The sequence below is a fragment of the Delphinapterus leucas genome, chromosome 13 (genome assembly GCF_059928025.1).
Source record: "Delphinapterus leucas isolate spDelLeu-1000000601 "Yukka" chromosome 13, BTC_Dleu_Yukka2, whole genome shotgun sequence".
In the NCBI taxonomy this organism is placed as follows: domain Eukaryota; kingdom Metazoa; phylum Chordata; class Mammalia; order Artiodactyla; family Monodontidae; genus Delphinapterus; species Delphinapterus leucas.
This window is the reverse complement of record NC_143141.1, coordinates 26,173,402-26,196,182: the sequence shown is the minus strand read 5'-3', so window position 1 is coordinate 26,196,182 and position 22,781 is coordinate 26,173,402. Positions and strand designations below refer to the sequence as shown.

The 22,781-nt window shown below is 45.6% G+C and overlaps 1 protein-coding gene across 6 annotated transcripts in view; it reads left to right on the top strand.

The window, feature by feature from the left end:
- The window catches only part of HK2 (hexokinase 2), a 61,508-nt gene that overhangs the window by 21,199 nt on the left and 17,528 nt on the right, over positions 1 to 22,781 (top strand). For 2 of the 6 annotated variants that reach the window (XM_089922927.1, XM_089922926.1), the window contains 5 exons: positions 14,043 to 14,209; positions 19,303 to 19,422; positions 20,032 to 20,127; positions 20,911 to 21,010; positions 21,335 to 21,518. In XM_089922927.1, coding sequence (XP_089779053.1) covers positions 14,043 to 14,209; positions 19,303 to 19,422; positions 20,032 to 20,127; positions 20,911 to 21,010; positions 21,335 to 21,518 — 667 coding nt within the window. Of the gene's footprint in view, positions 1 to 14,042; positions 14,210 to 19,302; positions 19,423 to 20,031; positions 20,128 to 20,910; positions 21,011 to 21,334; positions 21,519 to 22,781 lie in introns of those variants that run through there. The other 4 variants (XM_022563028.2, XM_089922929.1, XM_089922930.1 and 1 more) reach the window with 4 other exon arrangements.

The window sequence follows — 22,781 nt, the reverse complement described above, 5'->3', positions numbered from 1 at the left end:
GGCAAGGCACAGGACAGGGCTTGCTCGTTTGTACCACATGCCTTCAGTGTCTCCATCACGTCTGTGTCCCTGAGGCTTACTTGCGTGAGAGCCTTTGGGGACCTGTTCATCTAACAAGATTTTGTACCTTTCTACAATTTCTAAAATAAGCATGTGTTTGCTAAAGCCTTGGAACCCAACGTTGAGGGTGTGACCTTGTCCAGGATTGTTCTGAGTGTGTGTGTCTCAGCCCTTCAAAGAGCTTCTTGAGGTGAGGGGCCTCCTCCAATTCTCGGATATCCCTCATGTGCCCTCTAGGATGGCACATTTACTATACCTACCACTCCCTCTGACTGGCAGCCACACCTGCTTTTACTGTTTTTATGACATTCTGTTAAATTTACTAGCTCCTTAAGACCAGGGGCCTTGTCTTTATTTCAGGCACTAGCACTAAGCAAGTATCCTAAATATTTTTGAAATATATATTATGGGCTAACAGCTTTTCTGAGCATCTACATGTAGTAACTTATTTACTTTTCAAAAAACCCTATAGGGTAGGTACAAATTTTAAGTACTTTTTTTTTTGTTTTTTAAAGGTGAGGAGTTGGGAGCCTGGATGGTCAGATAACTTGCCTAAGGTCATATAGCTAATGAGGAGCTGAGTCAGGATTCAAACTCATATATGCCAAACGCCAGGCATCAAGACTGAGCTTGATACATTATGTGTGTATGTGCACGTGTGAGCCTGTACAGTCAGCACCAGAGGACGCATATGCTCAGTGGAAATTTTTTGAAATGGGGTTGGGAGTGGATGTCTGGCCTGGATTATAGGCAGGTGAGTAAGTTTGTTGGGGAGAACTAGGTATGGGGCCAACTTTTTCTATTCTCATTGTTTTCCTGAGATTGGAGCATGGAGACCTCCCACTGCCTCTTAGAGTTTGCATCCGTTGCTGTATTGCGTGGTCATTAAGTCTCTTTCTCTGACCTCAGGCCAGAGTCCTTGGAGCCTGTCTTTGTCCCACCTCTACCCACAGTGGAGCAGCTGGCATGATTTTGGCTTCTATGCATTTGAGTTGCCTGGACTGAGGACAGGAGCCAGAGGCTGACTCCTGTAGGCTGCTTCTTGGGGTGGGGGGGCCTGGTGCAAGACCTATCTGCCTGACCTTCTTTCCACACAGAAGCAGGGAGATTTTACATGACTTTTGTGATACCCAGAGTACCTCTTTATAACCTCAGATTCTACAGTGTAAACAGAGACAGTGTGTGAAAGGAATACTGTGTATTGGGATGTTTTATTTACTTAAGCAGAGCAGGTGCCCCCTAGAGTACTAGAGACCAGACTGTAGGTAATGGGGTCCCCAGCCCTTTCATTCCTTATTTGCTGGGGGGTCTGTGGGCCAGCTCCTCATCCCAGTTCTCTGGGACTCAGCCTTTTCTCCTTTGTAAAAATAAGAGGTAGATCCAGCAGTCCTGGTCTGTTCTACACATGTCCTGGAGCTAGTGTGTCAGTGTATTTACGCACAAAGTTCCTTGACTTACTGTAATGAGGGAAAAACCCTTTAATGTCCATCAGTTGGACACTGGTCAATTAATGCAGAAAACAGTCCTCTGCAACCCATCATAAAGCATGAGATAGATTTATGTAAATTCATATTCTGTAAAATCACGTGTGTGATTTTACAGAATATATATATACACATATAACTATATATGTGTGTACAGGTGTGTAAAGTCTCAAGGATATGTATTGAGCTATTGGTAGTGTTTCGCCCGGTGTGTAAGGTTGGCAGTGACTAGTTAAGTTGAAAATATATGTATATGACAACTAGCAATTCTACTTCCAACTATACCTTGAACAGATTCCCATATGAACTCGAGGAGACATGTCTAAGAATGTTCATGGCAGTGCCGCTTATAATGACAGCATATTGGGAACAGTTTATAGACTGTGCATGTGAAGGGATACAATATAGCATGTCACAAAAATGACCATGTATAAATATGGATACATTTAAAAAACAAAGAGTGAAAAATTGCAGAATGACATGTACCTCATAGTAGTTGAATGTTATTTTAAAAAAACCTCTCCAAGTAATGCTATACGTTGCTCATGGACACACACACATCCTAAAATCGTTAGGATATAAGCTAGAAAATGTGTACCAGATACATGATAGGGGTTGCTTCTGGAGAGAGAGAAAGAAAATGGAACTGGGAGGGGAACATGAGGGAATATAATTGAAAGTGTTCAACATCAAGGTTTTGAGTTTTATATTTCGTTAGTTGGGCTGTGTGTTATGGAATGTGGCAGTGAGGACCAGTACCTCTTCACTAGATAAAGCCTGTCAAAAGTGAACATTCTTCTTTTTATTGGCACCCCGGTAAAGTGCTGAGAGGAGAAACGAGAGAGCAGTTGTGTGCAGGGACCACTGCCTTTCCCCTGGACGGGGTCACACAGCCTGTGAGGCTTGGCTGGGGCATCTGCTTGCCGGCCAAGGCCGCAGTCCCGGCACTCTTGCCGCTGTTGGTGACTGTGCTTCTCTTCTACAGAAGGCTAGAGGCCTTGTTCACGTGGTGCCTGCTCCAGGCTAGCCTTCCTCAGAACCTTGCTCAGCCCTTTCCAGTGTTACTTTTTCATATCTGGGAAGTTAAACGTCAGATCTAAACCTCTGCTCTAAAGGGACTTAGTCAGTGGCTCTCTAACTTTTTTGGACTACATACTCAAGGCAAGAAACACATACATATGAACGTTGATATACAACCAAAACAAATTTCAGGAACTAATGTTTATTCTTGAATGTGACAGATCTATTATCTTCTTTTAAAAAAAAAAATTCATTCATTCATTCTTGGCTGCGTTGGGTCTTCGTTGCTGCACACAGGCTTTCTCTAGTTGCGGCGAGTGGGGGCTACTCTTCGTTGCGGTGTGCGGGCTTCTCGTTGCAGTGGCTTCTCTTGTGGAGCACGGGCTCTAGGCGTGTGGGCTTCAGTAGTTGTGGCGTGTGGGCTCAGTAGTTGTGGCTCGCGAGCTCCAGAGCTCAGGCTCAGTAGTTGTGGTGTACAGGATTAGTTGCTCTGCGGCATGTGGGATCTTCCGGGACCAGGGCTCGAACCTGTGTCCCCTGCATTGGCAGGCGGATTCTTAACCACTGCGCCACCAGGGAAGCCCCAGATCTATTATCTTCTATACTTTAAAACTGTCTCTAGTCAGGTCTCACTAATTTCTTTTTCAGCTTGCAGTGTGAAAGCCACTGTCAAATGCTCCTTACCCAGTTTTGTCCTGGTCAGACCTTTGTAAAATTGGCTATTTCTTGTCAGGGGTGAGAGGTGGTTTCAGGGCAGTGTGTGGTGAGGAGTGAAGATCAGAATTCTAGGTTTAAAAGGGTTTGAATTCAAGCTGTGTGCTTTAGAGCAGTTCATTTATGCCCTATTCCTCCATTTTCTCATTTGTAAAAAGAAGAAACATCAGAGGGTTGGCTCTCTGAGAATTAAGGGGGAATCGGTTATGTTACCTTCCCATGTGTGTTGTAAACCCAGTCCTATGCAGCCACGATGGCAAGACTCACAGCCAGCACCGATTTTACTGAGAGAGGGCGAGTGAATCTCCCAGGTCCTTTTGATTGGAGGGAGCAGGTGTGAGGGCTCATCCCCATCGTTGGAGGCCCTCCCTGCATTTTGGAGCAAGGACCAGGTTCCAGCTTTCATAAATCAGGTCTCAGCTATTTAATGGTAATCAAAGACCCGGTAGAGAACGTGGGAGAGACTTCAGGACGTTTCAGGCCATTTGTTTATGATGGAGGCTTCCATTACACACATGAAATATGAACTTCCAAATTATGGTTTGAGTTCTCTGTGAGAAGGAAGAGAATGTCAACAGTCAGAGCCCTGTGGGGGCTGATTTTAAAATATCTGTGCTTCGTAGACTGTGTGGACCATGCAGTGCAAAGAAACATAGTTGGCACAGATAAAAATGAAAATGTAAATGGTTCAAGAATATCTTACTTAGGTAACTGAATTTGGTGTCAGCTGGTAAGTATATAAAAAATGCTCCTTATTTGTTTTTTTCTCTAAGACAGTTTAAAAAAGTTAAAAGAATTGTATAATGAACATCCACATACAGACTACCTAGAGCCTACACTGATATTTTAACTAGATTTGTTTTATCACACTCCTCTATCCTTCCTCCCATCAGTCCCTCTTGTTTTATTTGAGGCGTTGCAAAGTAGATTGCAGAAATCAGTTCATTTCAAGCCCAGAACTTCAGCAGGCCCATTATTAACCAGAGTTCAATATTTGCTCTTTTTTCTTTTGATGTAAAATTTCGTACGAGATGCAAATCTGAAATATCATCTGATGAGTTGGCAAATACGTATGCCTGTTTAATACAACCCCTATCAAGATAGAAAACATTATCAGCCCAGGAAGCTCCCTGCTGCACCTTCCCAGGCAGTCCCTGTCCCCAACCCCCAGAAGTAATCACTGTTTTAAATTTTCCACATGTATTTGTTTTGCCTGTTCTAGAACTTCCCATCTGTACAATCATATAGTACTTACTCTTTATGCAAGGCTTCATTTACCCATCAAAATGTGGGCTTTATCCGTGTAGTGTATATCAGTAGCTCCTTTTTGGTTGCTGATCCCGTGGTGTGATTGGAATCCTATATGACGATGAATTCTATGGCCACCTGGGCTGTTTCCAGTTTTTGCTGAAAGCTACTATAAACATCCTTGCCCAAGCTTCTCTGTGGACATATGTTTTTGTTTTCTTCCTTTTCTTGAGTAAACAACTAGGAGTGGAATTTCTGGGTCCTAGGGTTTGGGATGTGTTTAATTTATAGGAAACTCCCAGACCAAAGTGGTTTGAACTTTGGTTTCCAAAGTGGTTGAACTATTTTATACTCCCACCAATGCTGTATGAGAGTTCCACTTGCCCCAATAACTATTGTCTGTGACTCCCCCCCGCCCTTTTTGTTTTGGGCAGCACAGAGTTGAACAGAGAAATTGTTTATTTGTATCTGTCAGGAATCTCACCATCTTGACCTCTCTGTAGGCAGCCCTAACCTAAGCTGCACTATGCATGTGATTGCAGTACCAGCCCCAATCACAGCCCTGCCAGGGGGCCCATTACACACATCACAAGGCATCTGGCTTTCAGAGGACAGTTCCGTCTTACGAGGAAATGCAGGAATAGCTGATATCATTTCATGAGCACCCATGATATCTGTTTATGGAAACAATCTGTTTTACTCTCCATGCAAACTCTACAAGGGAGACATTTCCAATTTAAAAATAAGGCACCTGAGGCTAAAAGAGATTGCCAAGGTCACCCGTGTACAGTTAGTGGCACAGTTGGACTTTAAGCGTAGGTAGTCTTGACTCCAAGACTACCATAAGATTCATGCTTTACATTGGCTCATGTTGCTGAACAAAAGTTTCTGGAGCAAATCAGATTATTACCTTTTAAAATTGACCATGAATATGGATTGACTTTGTACCATTATAATAAGAAGCTCAAGTAGACCCAACTAAAAATCTACAAATATTCCAGCATTCCAAGTGATTTATTTATTTCGTAAATAATTTACATTTTTAACAAATTTTTTTTTCCAACGTTCCAATTTAGAAATAAATTATCTTTGTAGTATCCTTATTGCCCTCATTGTCTTGGCAAGATTGTTCAGACATGAGCATGTCTTAAGGCAGAGTGAGATGAAGCCTTTGCTGTATTGATCTTTTGATACTTCCCCACTTCCATGAGTTGTGAATTAGTTTTTGCAGGTGAATGTATCTCTACCCTCTAGCTAGACTTCACTCCCTCGAGAGCAGGGAATGATGATGGTGATGATCGTGACAATTTTAAAATGTAGGCTTATAAATGCCAGGTACTATGCTAAGCACTGTATCTGAACCATCTCATTAATTCTCACAGTGATTCAATGGTAGACACCATAAACCCTGTTTTAGAGAAAAAGAAACTAGATTTAGAGAGATTAGGCAACTTGGCCCAAAGTCACATAATGAGCAGGTAGAAGCATTGGGATTTGAACCCAGCCATCTGTGTTCCAAAGCCTGGGCCCTTAGGCATATCACTAGAGGCCCCCAACACTGCTAGCACAATGCATTCATTCTTCTATTTGTAACTCAGGCCTAGCTGTTCAGTTCATTCAATAGAGTCCCCTCTGAGGCTGGGCCTCTGTGGGGCAGCAATGTGCTGAGCAGCCTTGTGCCCCACTTTTGAAGAGTGCAAATTATCCTGGGGACATAAGGATATCATTTATCATCATAAAGGAAATGATACTAGGTCATATAATGCAAGTACATGATATGATAAAGAGAGACTAGGCTGGTGATAGGGTGCATGGAGGCTGGTAAAGGAGCCCTTTACCCTGAAAGGAGCCCTTATCTTGGTTGCTCAGCATTGTATCAACAGCCGTGTAGTGGGGACATAGATTAATAGCTTGCATACATGCAAATTAATAAGTGGATTTATATGGTGCCTACAATATAAAATGAAGATTGTATTGATAAGTAGCCTCCATATAGCGGCAACTGGAGTTTATTAAACATTTTACATACACCAGGCATTGTGCCAAACACCTTACGCGTTCATTGCATTGATTCCTGACCAAAAGCTGTGTGTCTGTGTGTCTGTGTCTCTGTGTCCCGGCGAGTGATGGGGAGGTGCTGGCTAGACAGGAGGTTATTACTGTCCCCCTTTAACAGGTGATGAAATCTGGGTATCAGATTTCTAATAATTTACCTGTATTTATATGGTTAATACATGTTAAAATGGGATTTGAACCCACGTCGGCCTGCCTGAAAATCTTAACACACTCAACGCCTACACAGTATTGAAAGATAATCATATTTTAATCCTTTGAAGAGTAGTTTCACATCTGTGGAGCTAGTATAACATTTCTCTGTGAGTGGCACATATTTTGAGCTTAAGAAACATTTCCTGAATATAAAAGCAGCAGGGTGGTGCTTTCTGATGGTGTTTTGGGAGTTTTGGGGGGCACTTACAAAGTGGTATGTGCTCCAGGCCCCTCCCTTCAACTGAAGCAGCTTTATGTTTCTCTGTTTCTACATTTTGGCATTCAGCATTTTGTTGTTGTACTATAATGGAGTATCCGAAATCTTGGAACTTAAAAGGAGGCTGCCAGAGGTGGTAGTGACTGTGGTGTTTCCAGGTACTTGGGAAATACGTGCCTTGAAACCTGTGTCTGGCAAAGTTAGTTTTGCTGGATTACCTACTCAAGACCTAGAGCTTTTTAGTTGTCCTCTCAATTGGAGTCCATGCCATACATTCTTAGCCATCTGTCGCGGAGTGCTAGCAGGCACTATGGCACCTTCAAGGATCCTCAGAGCTCTGGGAACGCTGCATCAAAGCTACTTGTTTAAAGGAGGCTTCCGACGAAGTCCATTTGATCACCTGAAGAAGCCCTGCCCAGGGCGAGGGACTGGGCTCTGGCTCTAGCCTTAACAAGGCAGTGCTCTGCCACTTCTGAACACAGTTGCCTTCGACAAAAGGGCACTGCTGCTTAAAAATGCAAAACAAAACCAGACCTGTTCTGTTCACAAGTCATCCTTTGTGCACTGGTTGGCACACTGCTCTGAGCTCCTGATGGGAGGAACAGGTGGTGATCTATTTTAATTAGTGGCAAATACCTAGTGATTGAAAATAGACTGTTGGGAAATTCGTCTGGCCCTCACCCCTCACAAATTGCTTGGACATTGTGAGTGGGTGACTTGAATAATGCTAGAGTTATGGCCTGCTCAAATACATTACTGATGTCCCATCAACCGAGATGACAGTGACTATCATGTTCAGGTGGTTACTTACTTAGATGCCATTTTAGTCCTCTTTAGCCTTTCCCTGGGACAGGTGAGTTCCCAGGAGAAATTGAAACCCCTTTATCTCGCTGACCTTATGTATTTGATAAGAACCTCACTGAGAGTGGGCAGAGTGGTAGTCCAGGGTGGGAAATGAGTCAGCAAACAAACTCTGCCAGAGGGAACAACTTGAATCCTTTTTTTTTTAAATAAATAAATTTACTTATTTATTTATGGCCGCAGTTGGGTCTTCTTTACTGTGCGCAGGCTTTTCTCTAGTTGTGGCGAGCGGGGGCTACTCTTCATTGCGGTGTGCGGGCTTCTCGTTGCAGTGGCTTCTCTTGTTGTGGAGCACGGGCTCTGGGCACGCGGGCTTCAGTAGTTGTGGTGTGCGGGCTCAGTAGTTGTGGTGCGCGGGCTCAGTAGTTGTGGCTCGCGGGCTCTAGAGTGCGGGCTCAGTAGTTGTGGTGTACAGGATTAGTTGCTCTGCGGCACGTGGGATCTTCCTGGACCAGGGCTCGAACCTGTGTCCCCTGCATTGGCACGCGGATTCTCAACCACTGCACCACCAGGGAAGCCCAGCAACTTGAATCTTAACCATTGGGTAATTCGATGGAGGGTGGCAAGACCTAATACTCCTATTGCCAGTTCCTCTTAACCATGAGTCCTTATTTCCTTTTTTTAAAAAAAAATTATTTATTTTATTTTTGGCTGTGTTGGGTCTTCGTTGCTGTGTGCGGGCTTTCTCTAGTTGGGATGAGCATGTGCTACTGTTCGTTGAGGTGCATGGGTTTCAGTAGTTGTGGCTTGTGGGCTCAGTAGCTGTGGCTCCCAGGCTCTAGAGCGCAGGCTCAGTAGTTGTGGCGCACGGGCTTAGTTGCTGTGCGGCATTTGGGATCTTCCTGGACCAGGGCTCGAAGCCGTGTCCCCAGCATTGGCAGGCGGATTCTTAACCACTGCGCCACCAGGGAAGCCCCGTTATTTCCTTTCGATAGAGGGTTGTTACCTCTTCTTTTGTCTGCTTTTGGAGGGGGATTGTTCTTAATTAGGAGAACCTTCATCAGAGAGAGATTGGGGAGTGTCCAGTGAGGTGGGAACGGAGGTTTGGTATAATTGTATGACAGCACCAATTTGCGGCTACTGAAAAAACCTGCCTCAAAAAGCCTTAGTAGGTCCTGGGTTCCTTTGGGCAGAAGGGTGTGTCACCTCTTGCCAGTGGATGTGTGTCTGCTGCCTCCCACTCAAGTTTGAGAACATTTGGCCCAGAGGGATGGGCCAAGTTACTGATAAAGATTAGGGCATTTTTGCTTTCTTTTTCATCACTTTATGGCTTATTTGCTTCCATCCTGGATTCTGCGTCAGGTAATCCTCAGCTTCCAGGAACCAGCACCACGAGAGATATGGGTGAGGTGCATAGGGACTGGCACGGGTGCTGGGGTCAGATGAACTTGGGGTCAAATCCAGCAGTTGTTTACCCCTCTATGATCTTAACTATGTGCCTCAGCTTCTGAACAACAGTGTCACTTCCTTTGCCACGCAGGCTAGCTTAGAGCCTGTGGCAACCTTTGGGTTTTATGCTCTTGGCATCGATAATGAAGAATTCCTTTTTTTTTTTTTTTTTTTGGCCACACCACGCGGCTTGCAGGATTTTAGTTCCCCAACCAGGCGCTGAACCCGGGTCCTCAGCAGTGAAAACGCGGAGCCCTAACCATTGGACCACCAGGGAAGTCCCAATAATGAAGAATTCCGTATTTGAGGATTTACAACTTTCTCATGAGCAGCCTTCCTGCTCACTGCAGTAGAAAACTTTGCTAGAGAGCTAGACCTGGATTTAAATCTTGGTTTCAGTTACTTGACCTGAGCCTTAGTTTTCTTATCTGGAAAGTGGGATCATGATGTCCAATAAGGTTGTTGAGGATTAATGAGATAATGTTTATGAATATCACACAACATATTTTTCTTCTTTTAAAAATATCTACATGGTGGGCCTTAAATTAACTAAACCTCCTCCACACCTGCCTCTGTCTTTCCATTGTTTTATTGCCACAATAATCCAGATGCAAGTGGAAAAGTCTGAACTGTGTCCCAGAGACAAGAGAGATGAAGACAGGGTTCTGGGCTTCATTTTTTTCAAAAAGTCACATAAGAAAATATAAGATGAATCTGATCTTTTAAATAAACCTATGGTGAAACCTTGCTTCTTTTATGTTAGCAGTGGTGGTGACAACATTTAGAAGTAACTGGAGAGATTTAGAAAGGGCAGTGAAGACAGATATCCAACTGGAGAAAAATAATTGCAGATATACAACCAACAAAACTAGTTTCATTAATATGCAAAGAGCTCTTTTACGTTATTAAGAAAATAATAAATATATATTTTTAAAAGACAAAACATTTGAGCAGAAAATTCACAGAAGAAAGAATTCACAATGCCAGTCAATAATTCAAAATGTCTAACCTACACAAAGGAAAGAAACCAAGTTTAAAAAATGAGCTGCCACTTTGACCTATGAGGTTGGCAAAGATTAACTGTACATAACATAGGACACTGGTGACAGTGACACCCACCTGTTGGTTTATGTGGAATTTGGAGAGAATTTTTAGGAAGTTAATTTGCTAATATCTTTGGTAATCAAAAACATAAATCCTTAGAACCAGCAATTCAAACTCTTTTCTTAGAATGTGTCAGTTAACAGTCTTCCCTGTTTTTATAATATAAATGTATCTAAGGACACTCAAGAAATGTTAATAATGGTTACTTTTGAGGCATGGAGAAGAGAAGAGATGTTTGCTTTTCATTTTTTCCACTTTTGTACTGTTTGAACATTTTAAAAATCATATTAAAAATGTTTTCTAGACATAACAGCACGCTTAACAATAAAAGAAATCTTACCTCTGGTCTTATGGTCTCCTCAAATATTTTGTTTAATAAATGAATCATCAATAAGCAGATACAATATGAGACGTTTTCTTAATACATTGCCTCAAATACCAAGTATACTCATTCAGCAGAATGACCTCGCTGGACCTTACTGGGTTGTCTGCCCTGTGGCTGGGTACTTAAGAAACCTGCCGTAGACATGTTCTCCTGCCCCAGAGCCTCACTCCTGCCCATCCAGTCTGACTGTCCCAGGCCCATAGATGCCATCCTCCTTCACACCACATCACGCACTCTCTGCTCTGGGCTTCTGGGGTGTCCCGGAAGGTTGACAGTGTAGGTAGGACCTGGGCCAGGAGTAGGATAGGAGTAGGCAGGGATACGAGAGGAGCTACATAATCAAAGGAGTAATAACAGTGACAGAAGCAGCTGTTCATTGATGGCTTACAGTATACCTGTATATTCACATAATGTGTTCTGTATTTCATGTAAGCTCATGACCCCTGGGAAAGTCAGCATTATGAGCCCTGTTCTGCGGCTGAGGTGACATGCTCAGAGAAGCCACACGGGTAGTGAAGCAGCTGAGCTGGAATTCAAAGCAAAGCTTGCTGCTTCTCTGTGTGAGGGCCTCTCATGGGTGGTGGAGAGGCAGGCACTAGGGTAGGGGTCCATCCACTGTCCCAAGGGGTCACCTTAGGATTTAGCTCCAGGAGTCATGATGCTGGGCCTGCCTCAGAGATATTGGACTCTGGAAGGAATAAAGTCTTTGGCTATGGTAGTTGTGATCATGTGTGTTTGTGGAGGGAGCATCAGGGAGGAGGGATGCAGAGGAATGTCTGACCTGGTGCAGTCTGAAAAGAAGGACATGCCTTCCTGGGAACGGAATTATCAGCAGCACTGTATTATTTGTGGTTTCCCTTCAGTCCATCAGCAAATACTGCAAAACCACCGTTCTTGATGGAGCTGTCCTCTCCAGTGAATCCAGCTGGGCTGGCCTTAAATCATGACCAAGCAGGGGCAGCCTCGGCAGCCTCAATCCCGCACGGTTGCCGACTCAGCAGATTCATGTGTCCTGGGGCAGAGTGCTGATGCAGGCCGTTCATCTCTGATTTTCCTTTTCATCCCCCATGACAACCACACATAGTTTTCCCTACAAACTGGCTGACGTCCCACTACCAGGGGAGGCTCAGAACTGAAGTGCCTGGAAAAGTCATCCATGGCCACAAGAGGGGCAGTCTCCCCAGATGGGATTGAGGTTACCCAAGCTATCTAGCGACTGTAGCTAGAGGGCTGGGGGGACCTCCAGATGCCAGGGAAGGGACGGAAAATTAGTACCCCTGAGGAGGAATGCTAAAGTCACTGGAGAAGATTTCAGTGGCTTTCCTTGGACAGGTTTCTTCAGTCTCGCCTCAGAATGTTGCTTTTACCTTTTTCAGTCTGAGAGGCAGTCCTAATACTGGGCCTGGGAGACTTTTAAGTGTGGGTGTCAGGCAGTGTTTGCCGAGAGCCTGGATGGAAAGTTTCTAGTACTTATTTAGTGTGTCCTGAGTTCTTGGCACTGTGCTGGTTACTTGAGGCACATTATCTGCTCTTCCCCTCACCTCACCTCAACCACATGATGTTCCTCCTCTAGAGATGAGGCAGCTGAGGCTCAGAGGCTCAGGAATTTGCCACTGCCAAAATGTGGCTGGGGTTCTGATGCAGGTAATGTGGGCTCCAGAGCCAGTCTCTGTATATTGTTACCAGCAAGCCATTGTTGTGTGGAGGCAAGTCCCCAAGGAATGTCGGGTGAACGATGCCCACCCCAAGTTGCCCCTCTGGACTGTAGAGACTGTGTGGGTGAGTGCCCTCAGGGAGCTGGGCAGATGTAGCTTTTCTCAGGGCCAAAGAGTTATTGCCGCTGAGAGGAAGTGGGTCAGAATAAATCCTTGTTTCATTTAGTAAGAGCGCTTCCCTGACCATCCGATCCATTCTCCCTTATACTTCAGTGGCAAGTCTCCCATCAGGAAAGTGGCAGAGTGTTGACAAACATGCCAACAAGTGAATCCCCCCGGAAATAATCATGTATCCTTCAAGAAGGTGTGCGGCAGGACATTGGAAGACTGGTGGAGCAGTACTGGTTGAAGAGGCTGCTGAGCGGACGAGCCCGCCTTGTTCCCCAGTCCTTGCCTGCCCCGCTGGGCCCCAGCACTGGCTCTGGCCTCCGAGCCTCTTCAGCACTTCCATTCTGTGCTGTACAATGGCGTGTGTCCCTGTAGCCGGTATTATCGTCTGGAATCTGGACGTTTCCTATTCTGCACTGCTTATTTCCTGGAGAGACTGGACTGTGCCTTCCTCGTGACACCTGAAGACCTTGACCCACTTGTGTCTGTGGCGTCTCCTTCTCCCCACCCTGCCCCAGCCTTGTGGCTTGTCTGAGTGGCCTGACTCTTGTCTTATATACTCTTAAGTCAGCACCTGGGATCTTTTATTGGTGGGGACACCTACTTGACTTATTTGCTAGGCCTCTTAATTTATAGCCAGCTGGAGCCCATTCCACTCCATCATGTGACCCTCATCCTGCCGAGAGATGTTGCTGTCACTGTATACAAACATAAAAGAGTACATTTTGTTCAGGGATTACAATTTGGCAAAAGGCCCAGGGGGCCACAAGCTTGTAGCAGCGTGCTGGGTGTCCTGGGGCCATGAAGAACAAAACTGAGGCCTGGGGGACTTCCCTCATGGCGCAGTGGTTAAGAATCCACCTGCCAATGCAGGGGACATGGGTTTGAGCTCTGGTCCAGGGACATCCCACATGCCACGGAGCAGCTAAGATTGTGCACCACAACTACTGAGCCTGCATGCCTAGAGCCCGTGCTCCGCAGCAAGGGAAGCCACCACAATGAGAAGCCCGCACACCGCGACAAAGAGTAGCCCCCGCTCAATGCAACTAGAGAAAGCCTGTGCGCAGCAACGAAGACCCAACACAGCCAGAAATGAATTAATTAATTAAAAAAAAAAACAAAACAAAAAAACCCCAAAAACCTGAGGCCTGCTCTTCTGGTGCAGGGCTTGATGGGCCCTGTGAGTTTGATGGGGACTTGGCTGAAAGCCCTTGGGAAATAGCTCTTGTGAGGGGGTGGGCACCCTGTCACTGGATGTGAAACTGTCTGATTCTTTACGTGAATTCTGAAAGTAATATAGAAGTGTTTAGCATTAAGAAAAAGAATCAGACAATACATAAAAGTGTGTAGAAAAAAGACCCGCTGGCCACCTCATCACCCAGAGATGACCAGTGTTTATGGCAGGGTTCTTGGGTTCTAAGTTTTGGTCTCTGTGAAACAGTTATACCTTGTCTTTCCCGAACTAATAGTGGTCCTTCTCGCTGCAGAACATGGAGAATTCCTGGCTCTGGACCTTGGAGGGACCAACTTCCGTGTGCTTTGGGTGAAAGTAACAGACAATGGGCTCCAGAAGGTTGAGATGGAGAGCCAGATCTACGCCATTCCCGAGGACATCATGCGAGGCAGTGGCACCCAGGTATGACCCATCTCTTGGGGCGGCCACTGGGGCTCTGGGCCCCACAGGAACAGATACTGCTCCTTCTCTGTGGTCTGGAGGGAGGAGATCTTGACTGAGGCTCAGATTCCCTGTCCTCTCTTTGCTGGGTGATCCCCCTCCATGCCTGGAGGCTAGGTGGGGGGGCCTCCATCAGGAGAGGTGCACATGGCCAGAGGGCAGGGAGTGTGTGCACAAGGCCCCAGGGTCTGGATGTGCTTTAGTGGGAGGGATTTGGATTTTCCATCTCATTTGAGGTGTGCTTGCATGCACTGGTTATTGAGGAAAGCCTGCTGCCAGGAGGCTGGGCCAGTATACCTGGACACCTATGGTTAGTGTCAAGAATACACGGTTGTGGTTTGACACTGCCACCTGCCACGGTGGTCATTCTGTAGCCCTCTGACTCACAGTTGTTAGCATAGCATTGCATGAAATGGAACCTGCCTCTTTGCCTTTTTGGTTATTTGCTCTCTCAGCCTGTTGAGAAAACACTAAAATACAGCTTCTGGGAGTCTGTTCTACCTGGCACTGCAGTGGGCTCCGTGTGCTTCCGCACTGGCCCCAAATTATGCCAAGTCATCCCCATATCTCTGTGACCTCTAGAGTCACATTTTGTACTCGGCACATACAATAAAAAGAGTGGATGGAGAAGAAACGTGAAATCCAAGTAAGAGTCCTCTCAGTAATACCTAGAAGAGAACGAGCAAGGATGGAGTTGCTGTCATGATAGTGTCCAAACATGTTTTGAGCATCTACTAGACACTGGGCCACTGATCCTTGCTGGGAATCAAAGTCCTGGTCCTCCGCCTCCAGGGCTTCAAGTCCAACTGGACCACCAAGACACACATATCATCCCACAGAAAGTAATACATGTTGTGTTGAAGTGGATGAGCAACCACCAAGAGGAAGAGCTGACAGGAGTCAGGCTGAGTGAAAGCGCTTTGTATAGATTTCCTCATTTTATCCTCACACTAGCCCTAAGGCTGGGTGCGCCTACTATCTCCATTTTCTAGATGTGGAATTGGGCTTTGAAAGACTGAGTGACTTGGCCTTAGATTATAGGGGTGGGAGGGGCCAGAGGCAAGACACAAAGTCAGATTCATATGACAGGGGTCTGTATTTGTCCAACTCTAGGAGGCTCCGCTTTTTAGGCCACATTATGTAGTCCGTGGGTGCTTCCTGGAACTAGGCAACATGGTGGTCCAGGGTCCCTACTACCTGCCCCTGCTTCCAGAGTAGGAAGCACTCTCCAAAGGGGCTGGTGCTCATGCAGATGTGAGATCCTGCAGGGCAGGCCCTCTGGGGCTCTCCCTCTCAAAAGTTCTCCCAGGAGAGCCTTCCTACAGAGGGGGCACTCATTGCTAACCACACCAGAAGTATCTGGCTTGTTGGTGGGTGATGGCCACAGGTCCAGCCATTGTTCTCTGCTCTTGGGTATCCCCTTTCACCTGCTCTAAAAAAGCTTCCTTGGGATGTTCTTTCTACTCCTACTACAGCTGCTCTCAGTCCATGGAGAGGAAACACCAAAGACACTCATAGCTGTAGGGATCACTCTTGAGTGCTGGCTATTCCTGCTGTATTTTATTATACCTAATATGTACTCAATAAAAGAGTGAATGGAGAACATGAAATCTGAGTAAGGTGCTCTTCCTGCATGGTCATCTCCTGAGCCTTAGAGCTTGGAGGAGGTGGAACCTTCTCACTTCCAGTGCACTGTTCTTCCCACCACAGCAGGCCACCTGGGAAAGGAATTTTGGACCATGAATAGGACATATGGGGGAGATATCCTTAGACCCTTTTATGTCCTTGGGGGTGGCCCTGAGGGTAAAACTGTTTTCCTTGTTTTAATGCTGGGGTTGGACACGGGAGGCTGAGTCTCTGGGACAGTGGGATTTGAGCTGCACTGAGGTTGTCACATGGCTCCAGTATACTGAAACAAAGTGTGTTAGTCCAAAAGAATCTATCAGACCCGTCTGGAAGAAACTATGAATCTACTGTGATATTAAGAATCCTTCAAATAAATGGAAAAAAATGCTATATAAAAATGAAACAAAGAAAGCTAGAAAATATAGGTGCTTATTCCATCCTAAGAAAGGGAAAGAATGTTATTGTTCTAAAAGCAGCAAAAAACACTTGGTAAAAAGATTGGAAGGAAATTCATTGTTGCTATTTTAGTGGTAGAATTACTGATGCTTTTTTTCCTATCTTTTCCTTTTTCTTTCTTTTTTTAAAATATTAGGTATCAATCTTTTAATTAACTATAGGAAAACAAATGGATTTAAAAAATAAAATTTAGTTAAAACCAAGACCAAATAACCAAACTCAAAACTTGCAAAAGTTTTTGAAGATCTGTGAACCTGGGCAGTGTGGGTCCCTGGACAGAGTCTGTCTTCTGCCACATGAACTTCCACATGAGAGCAGTGAATTACAAATGGTTATAGCAGCCACTTTAGATTTTTAAGGTGTTTCCTGTGGGAAAGGGAGTGAACAGATTCTCAGACCAATAAGGAAGAGGAAACCTTTCTACCTTCATAAAATGATGCTCTTTGAGCCTTTTTATGGCAGGAAGGTGTTAGCTGTTTCTCCCAGTATCTTATCCTTAGATCATCAGCTAACCAAAAAGGATATAGTCTTCCTTTAAGGGAAGCAGACGGTCTCCTTTTACCCTCTCTTAAAGAGCTGTAGGTTCTTCTAACTCAGAACTGTCCAATAGAACTGTTCATGGTGATGGAACCATTTGATATCTGCCCTGTCTAGTGAGGCAGGCACTAGCTACGTGTAGTATTGAGCACTTGAAATATGGCTAGTGTGACTGAGGGAGGGACTTTTTAATTTTTTAAAATTCTGATTAATTGAAATAGCCACAGATGACTAGTGGCTACTGTATTGGGCAACACATTATTTAATGCCTCTTCACTGTCTCTCTCTCTTTTTTTTTCTGCCTTCCCCTGTTGGTAGTGCAATTGGAAAGAGAGCAGTGATCAGGGCTGGATGAGGGGAAACCATTTTACTTTTTCCAACCCCTCCCCCCATCTCTGATGATTGGCCTTATCTCTTTGCACAGCTTCTGCAACTTCCGTTTTTTAGATAAAAACTATTGTACTAAAGATCATTTTGACTAGAGTACCAGGAAGAAGGTGCTGGGAATTTGTTTAACCCTATTGTAAACTTTGTCTCTGATCAACTTCCCAACAGAACAGAACTCGCTGAGTATCTGTCTAGAAACCCTATTTCCACATTAAAATACTTGATCTCTGCTCAAGGGAGTTGGCACTTTGCATTGGGGATCCTCTTAGTGAGAGAGCCCCGTCATTGCCCAGTATTTGCTCTTGAGAATGTTTTGGTTTGGAAATTGAGAGTTTCAGCATCAGCTGAGGTTAATTTTGCACATGATCAGACAGAGAGACAGGATCGATGTGGGAAGTTCAGTTAGAGCTGGCCCCCTTCTAGGAGGGGCTTGTCTTTCTAGCCTCTTACTGAGCATACCCCAGACATCTGGGGAGCCAGTGCATCTCTCAATCTACCCTGCCACCCCAAGCCCCTCAGTTCCTTTATAAATGCAAACACTCTTTTGGTTAAGTGCAGTGGTTCTCAAACCACTGCTTCAGGATCACCTGGAGCTCTACCACACCTTCTGATCCAGGAGGTTTAGGTTTGGGCCCTAGAATTTGCATTTGTAACATAATGGTGATGCTGCTGTGGACCACACTTTGGGGACCCCAGGTTTAGTGGAATCTTCCTTGCTTCTGCCTGGAGAAGGAAAGGAATGCTCTTCACTTTCACCTCCCTTGGCTTTTAGATTTTGCTGTCTGGTCAACCTGGCCCTTGGAATCTGCTCAGTCTTTTTTTTTTTTAACATCTTTATTGGAGTATAATTGCTTTACAATGGTGTGTTAATTTCTGCTTTATAACAAAGTGAGTCAGCTATACATATACATATATCCCCATATCTCCTCCCTCTTGTGTCTCCCTCCCTCCCACCCTCCCTATCCCACCCCTCTAGGTGGACACAAAGCACCAAGCTGATCTCCCTGTGCTATGCAGCTGCTTCCCACTAGCTATCTATTTTACATTTGGTAGTGTATAGAAGTCCATGTCACTCTCTCACTTTGTCCCAGTTTACCCTTCCCCCTCCCCGTGTCCTCAAGTCCATTCTCTATGTCTGCTCCTCAGTCTTTTTGACCTTTGCTTACTTTTTGCGCCAGAATGTTCCTGGCCTCAGTCTCTAAGTGTCTGGAATGGTCACCAATTTCTCTTTGGGGATGCTGAGTGGGCAAAAAGGAAGCCATGGGGCTGCGAGCTTTGGGGCAGATTGAAAGTCTGGACGATTTCTTAGGCTTAGGATTTTTCTTAGGGGCCTTGGGTCCTCCTTAGAATAGTCACGGTTGTGAGGCTGCCCACTCATAAAACCCTATTTATTCTTCAGTGCTCTTTGTGGACTCACTTGGATGTTCCATACTGAAGTTAGAAAACAAAACTAACTTCTTGGAATTGCCTCCAGGAAATTGGTTTTCTAGAGTGGAGGAAAAATATAAAAGTTACTTATTTTCGTTAAGTTCATTTATAGAATGCTAACAGAGAATGTCCCATCCCCTCCCCCAATCACAAGAGACAGGGATGCTAAAATACTTCTTGGCAGTGAGATGGGCTGCCCTTTCTGGTAAGACAGTCAGCTGTGCATCCATGTCAAGGGAGGTTCTGACAGAGCCACCAAAGGATATTCTGTTACCAGGGCTTGCGATGACTTTCTGATTAGCTTTGGCTATGATTTACCCTGCCTAATGCAGTTATTTTGACGGTGGTTTGGATAAATGGTTTAAGTGGAAGACAGTATTTAATAATCACTAACTAGTGTTAAATCCTTATATGTATTGACTCATTTAATTCTTTTGGTAACTCATGGGCAGGTACAATTATCACCCCCATTTTGTAGATGAACAAATTAAAACTTCAGAGGGGATACATATCTTGCACACATTCAGCTAAGCTAGTTCCTTTCTGAGCCCAAAGTCTATGCTCTTAATCTCTAAGCTATTCTGCCTCCCTGCTCATCTCCCTGTGTTGTGTGCCCTTAGCTGTTTGACCACATTGCTGAATGCCTGGCCAACTTCATGGATAAGCTACAAATCAAAGACAAGAAGCTCCCTTTGGGTTTTACCTTCTCATTCCCCTGTCTCCAAACAAAACTAGACGAGGTAAGATGAGTTCTTCAGACACTTTTGTTGCTTCGTTCTTTGGACTGGGAGGACTGGGAAGAACTCTGAGCCACCTGCTACCTTTACAATGGAGGTTGTAAAGGAGGTTGCTGTGATGGATCGAGTGGACAATGTTTGAGTATTGGGAGTTCTGTCCTGCTGGGAGAGTTTGTGTAGGTATGTGTGAGAGTGATGGTAAAGGGGTATCGGAGAAGAGGGGGTCTTTATCACTGTCAAATGGCAATTTGCAGGACCATATACATTGCACGTTATCCTTATCCCTCTTAGGGAAACAGGAGTGAGATATTAGTCTGGGACTCCTTTGTTCTAAAGTGTTATGATAGACATCGTTGAAAGTTAATGACGTTAGGATACAAGTGTCCTATTTTGGCATTTCTACAACCTGCTCTTTCCGCTTCTTGGGGGCAATAAATCATTCATTTAGTCTCCTTTCTTGGTCATTGACAGAGTTTCTCCTTCCTAGACTAGTCAGGAAGAAATATACAAATTCAGTCATGACTTTAGTTTAGCCCCACGGACGAGGTCTACTAACGATGAGGAGTGTGGTTGAGTTTTGTGGGGAATCAATATTCCTTGGTCCTTTTCCAGAGTTTCCTGGTCTCATGGACCAAGGGGTTCAAGTCCAGTGGTGTGGAAGGGAAAGATGTGGTTACTCTGATCCGGAAAGCCATCCAGAGGAGAGGGGTGAGTAGGGCAGCAGAGATGGGGAGGCAGGAGCTTGGGGTCTGGAGGCTCTTTACATTCTTTTGGGTTCACTCTGAAGTCTTTCCCTGTCTGTCCTGAAATCAGCATGAGAATCTTTTGTGGTTCTTAATGAGAAGTTTTCTTTTCTTCTTCTCTGCTATGTTACTCAATGATCTTTATTTTTTTCCAGTTTTATTGAGACACAGCTCTGTATAAGTTTAAGGTGTGCTGCATAATGACATACCTATATTGAGAGAGTTAGCACGTCAGTGATCTTATATATGATCAAATGCCTTTGGGGTCTTCATATTAGCATGACGGACAACTAATCTTAGCCTTGGTACAAGAAAAACCCTTTAGTTCTTAATCTGAAGAAGACGCGAATATCATTTTCAAATGAGAAAGTTGGGATGATATTGATATCAGGGTGGGACAAGGTAGAGAAAGGACATGATAAAGGTCTTGTCACAGAAGGACAAGACCTTCTGGGAGGGAGGGAGAGAAAGAAAAGAAAAAAGAGAATGAGAAGAAAATGATAAGACGGGCTCTTCTCAGTGCAGTGATGGCTGTGAACTAGACTGCAGGGCTGCTGTCAGCGAAGCCCTCCAAGATGAGGACCAGCAGGGCGGGAAGTGAGATGCTGCTGTTAGACTGGATCTGGACCCAGTTTCCAGCCCTAGCCTTGCACTTGAGCTGTGTGTCTTACTGCTCTTTCTCTTCATCTTCACATCTGTAACCTTTCTGTGACAGTGAAAGTCAGAAGCCCCCCTTTTATCCCTGCAGGACTTTGATATTGACATTGTGGCAGTGGTGAATGACACAGTTGGGACCATGATGACCTGTGGTTATGATGACCAGAACTGCGAGATTGGTCTCATTGTGGGTGCGTGAGCACTGGGTGTGAGGAGCAGTGCTGGCCGATGGATTGCGGGGGTGGGCTGCAAAGAGAGGAGGGGTCCATGGCCTGGATGTTCCTTTGTATTGACTACTTCATATTGGAAGATAATGGTGCGGTCACTTTGGAGGGCTGAGCCAGGACTTGTGGAGTTGTGGGTGGTAGTGGGTTGGACCATGTTGGGATGTTGGGAGTCTGCACCGAGGAATCCCAGCCACCCTGGGTGGTCTCAGGACGGAGGTTTAGGAGACATGTGGGATTTGTGGGGAGGATGGTGCGGGTGGGTGCCGAGCAGTCCCTTGTTTTGTCCAGGCACGGGCAGCAACGCTTGCTACATGGAAGAGATGCGCCACATCGACATGGTGGAGGGCGACGAGGGCCGTATGTGTATCAACATGGAGTGGGGAGCCTTCGGGGATGATGGCGTGCTTGATGACATCCGCACGGAGTTTGACCAGGAGATCGACATGGGCTCTCTGAACCCCGGGAAGCAATTGTAAGCAGCCACCCTCTGTGCGGCGGGCTCAGGGGGTGGGCGCCAGAGCTGAGGTGGGGGCTGGCCAGGTCCGGGGGTGGTTCTCGTTTTTACTTTACAACCTTATAGCCCCCAAAAGTTGCCAAGACACCCACTGCTTCAGGGGAATGTTGTGCTTCCTAATACATTGTGACGATCAGTTGCTGAGAGAGCGCTAAAAAAGAGAGGACAAGCGGACAAAACAGATTATGGGTAATGATTTGACTGGATCTCTCAGAGCAGTCATTTTAGAAGGTCGTATTCTTCGTATTCGAAGTGTGCGGCCCTGCTCTTTCTTTCCACCTTCAGTTTGTTAGCTGTCCCTAGAAACAGTTTGTGCACCACATAAGAAAAGTCATGTTGAGATGGCAAAGATTAGGGATCTGAAAGCTCCTTTTGTAGTTCCCAGCTCTGTCACTGCTCAGGGGATGAAGCTGTCAGAGTTGGCTCCTAATTACTGGCTGAGGCCCTGACTCAGACTCCTGCAGCGTTGCCTATTATGAGCTAGGCTGGGTCGCAGCAGTCCCAGGGCCTCCTGCTCCAGCCGTAGCCAGACCCAAGGCATGTAGAAAAGTTGGTTAAGGAGCCCATTTGGCCACCTTCCCTGGACCTGTGGTCCAGCCAGGATCCTGGAGTGGCCTGGAGGAGGGGCTCTAGCATTTTGGACCCCTGAAGTCTCTCCAACCTGGTCAGACTTGGTTTTTAGTTACTTTTTTTTTTTTTTTTTCTTTTTTTTGCGTTATGCGGGCCTATCACTGTTGTGGCCTCTCCCGTTGCGGAGCACAGGCTCCGGACGTGCAGGCTCAGCGGCCATGGCTCACGGGCCTAGCCGCTCCACGGCATGTGGGATCCTCCCGGACCGGGGCACGAACCCGTGTCCTCTGCATCGGCAGGCAGACTCTCAACCACTGCGCCACTAGGGAAGCCCTTTAGTTACTTTTGATTCTTACAAAACATTATTTCACTCTCACAAACATTTGCCCAATGTCCTTATTAAAGATCTTGAAACAGGGATTGCTGCAAGCTCTGAAGGCAGTTACAAAACGTTTTGAGCAATCAGGCCCTCTCTGGTCTTTTTTCGAGGCTTGCGGGATCTTAGTTCCCCAACCAGGGACTGAACAGGGCCCTCGGCAGTGCAAGCGTGGAGTCCTAACAACTGGACCACCAGGGAATCCCCGTGCCCACTCTGGTCTTACTGGTGTTGTGACTGTTGTAGGAAATCTTCTAGTACCAATCCCTGCTTGG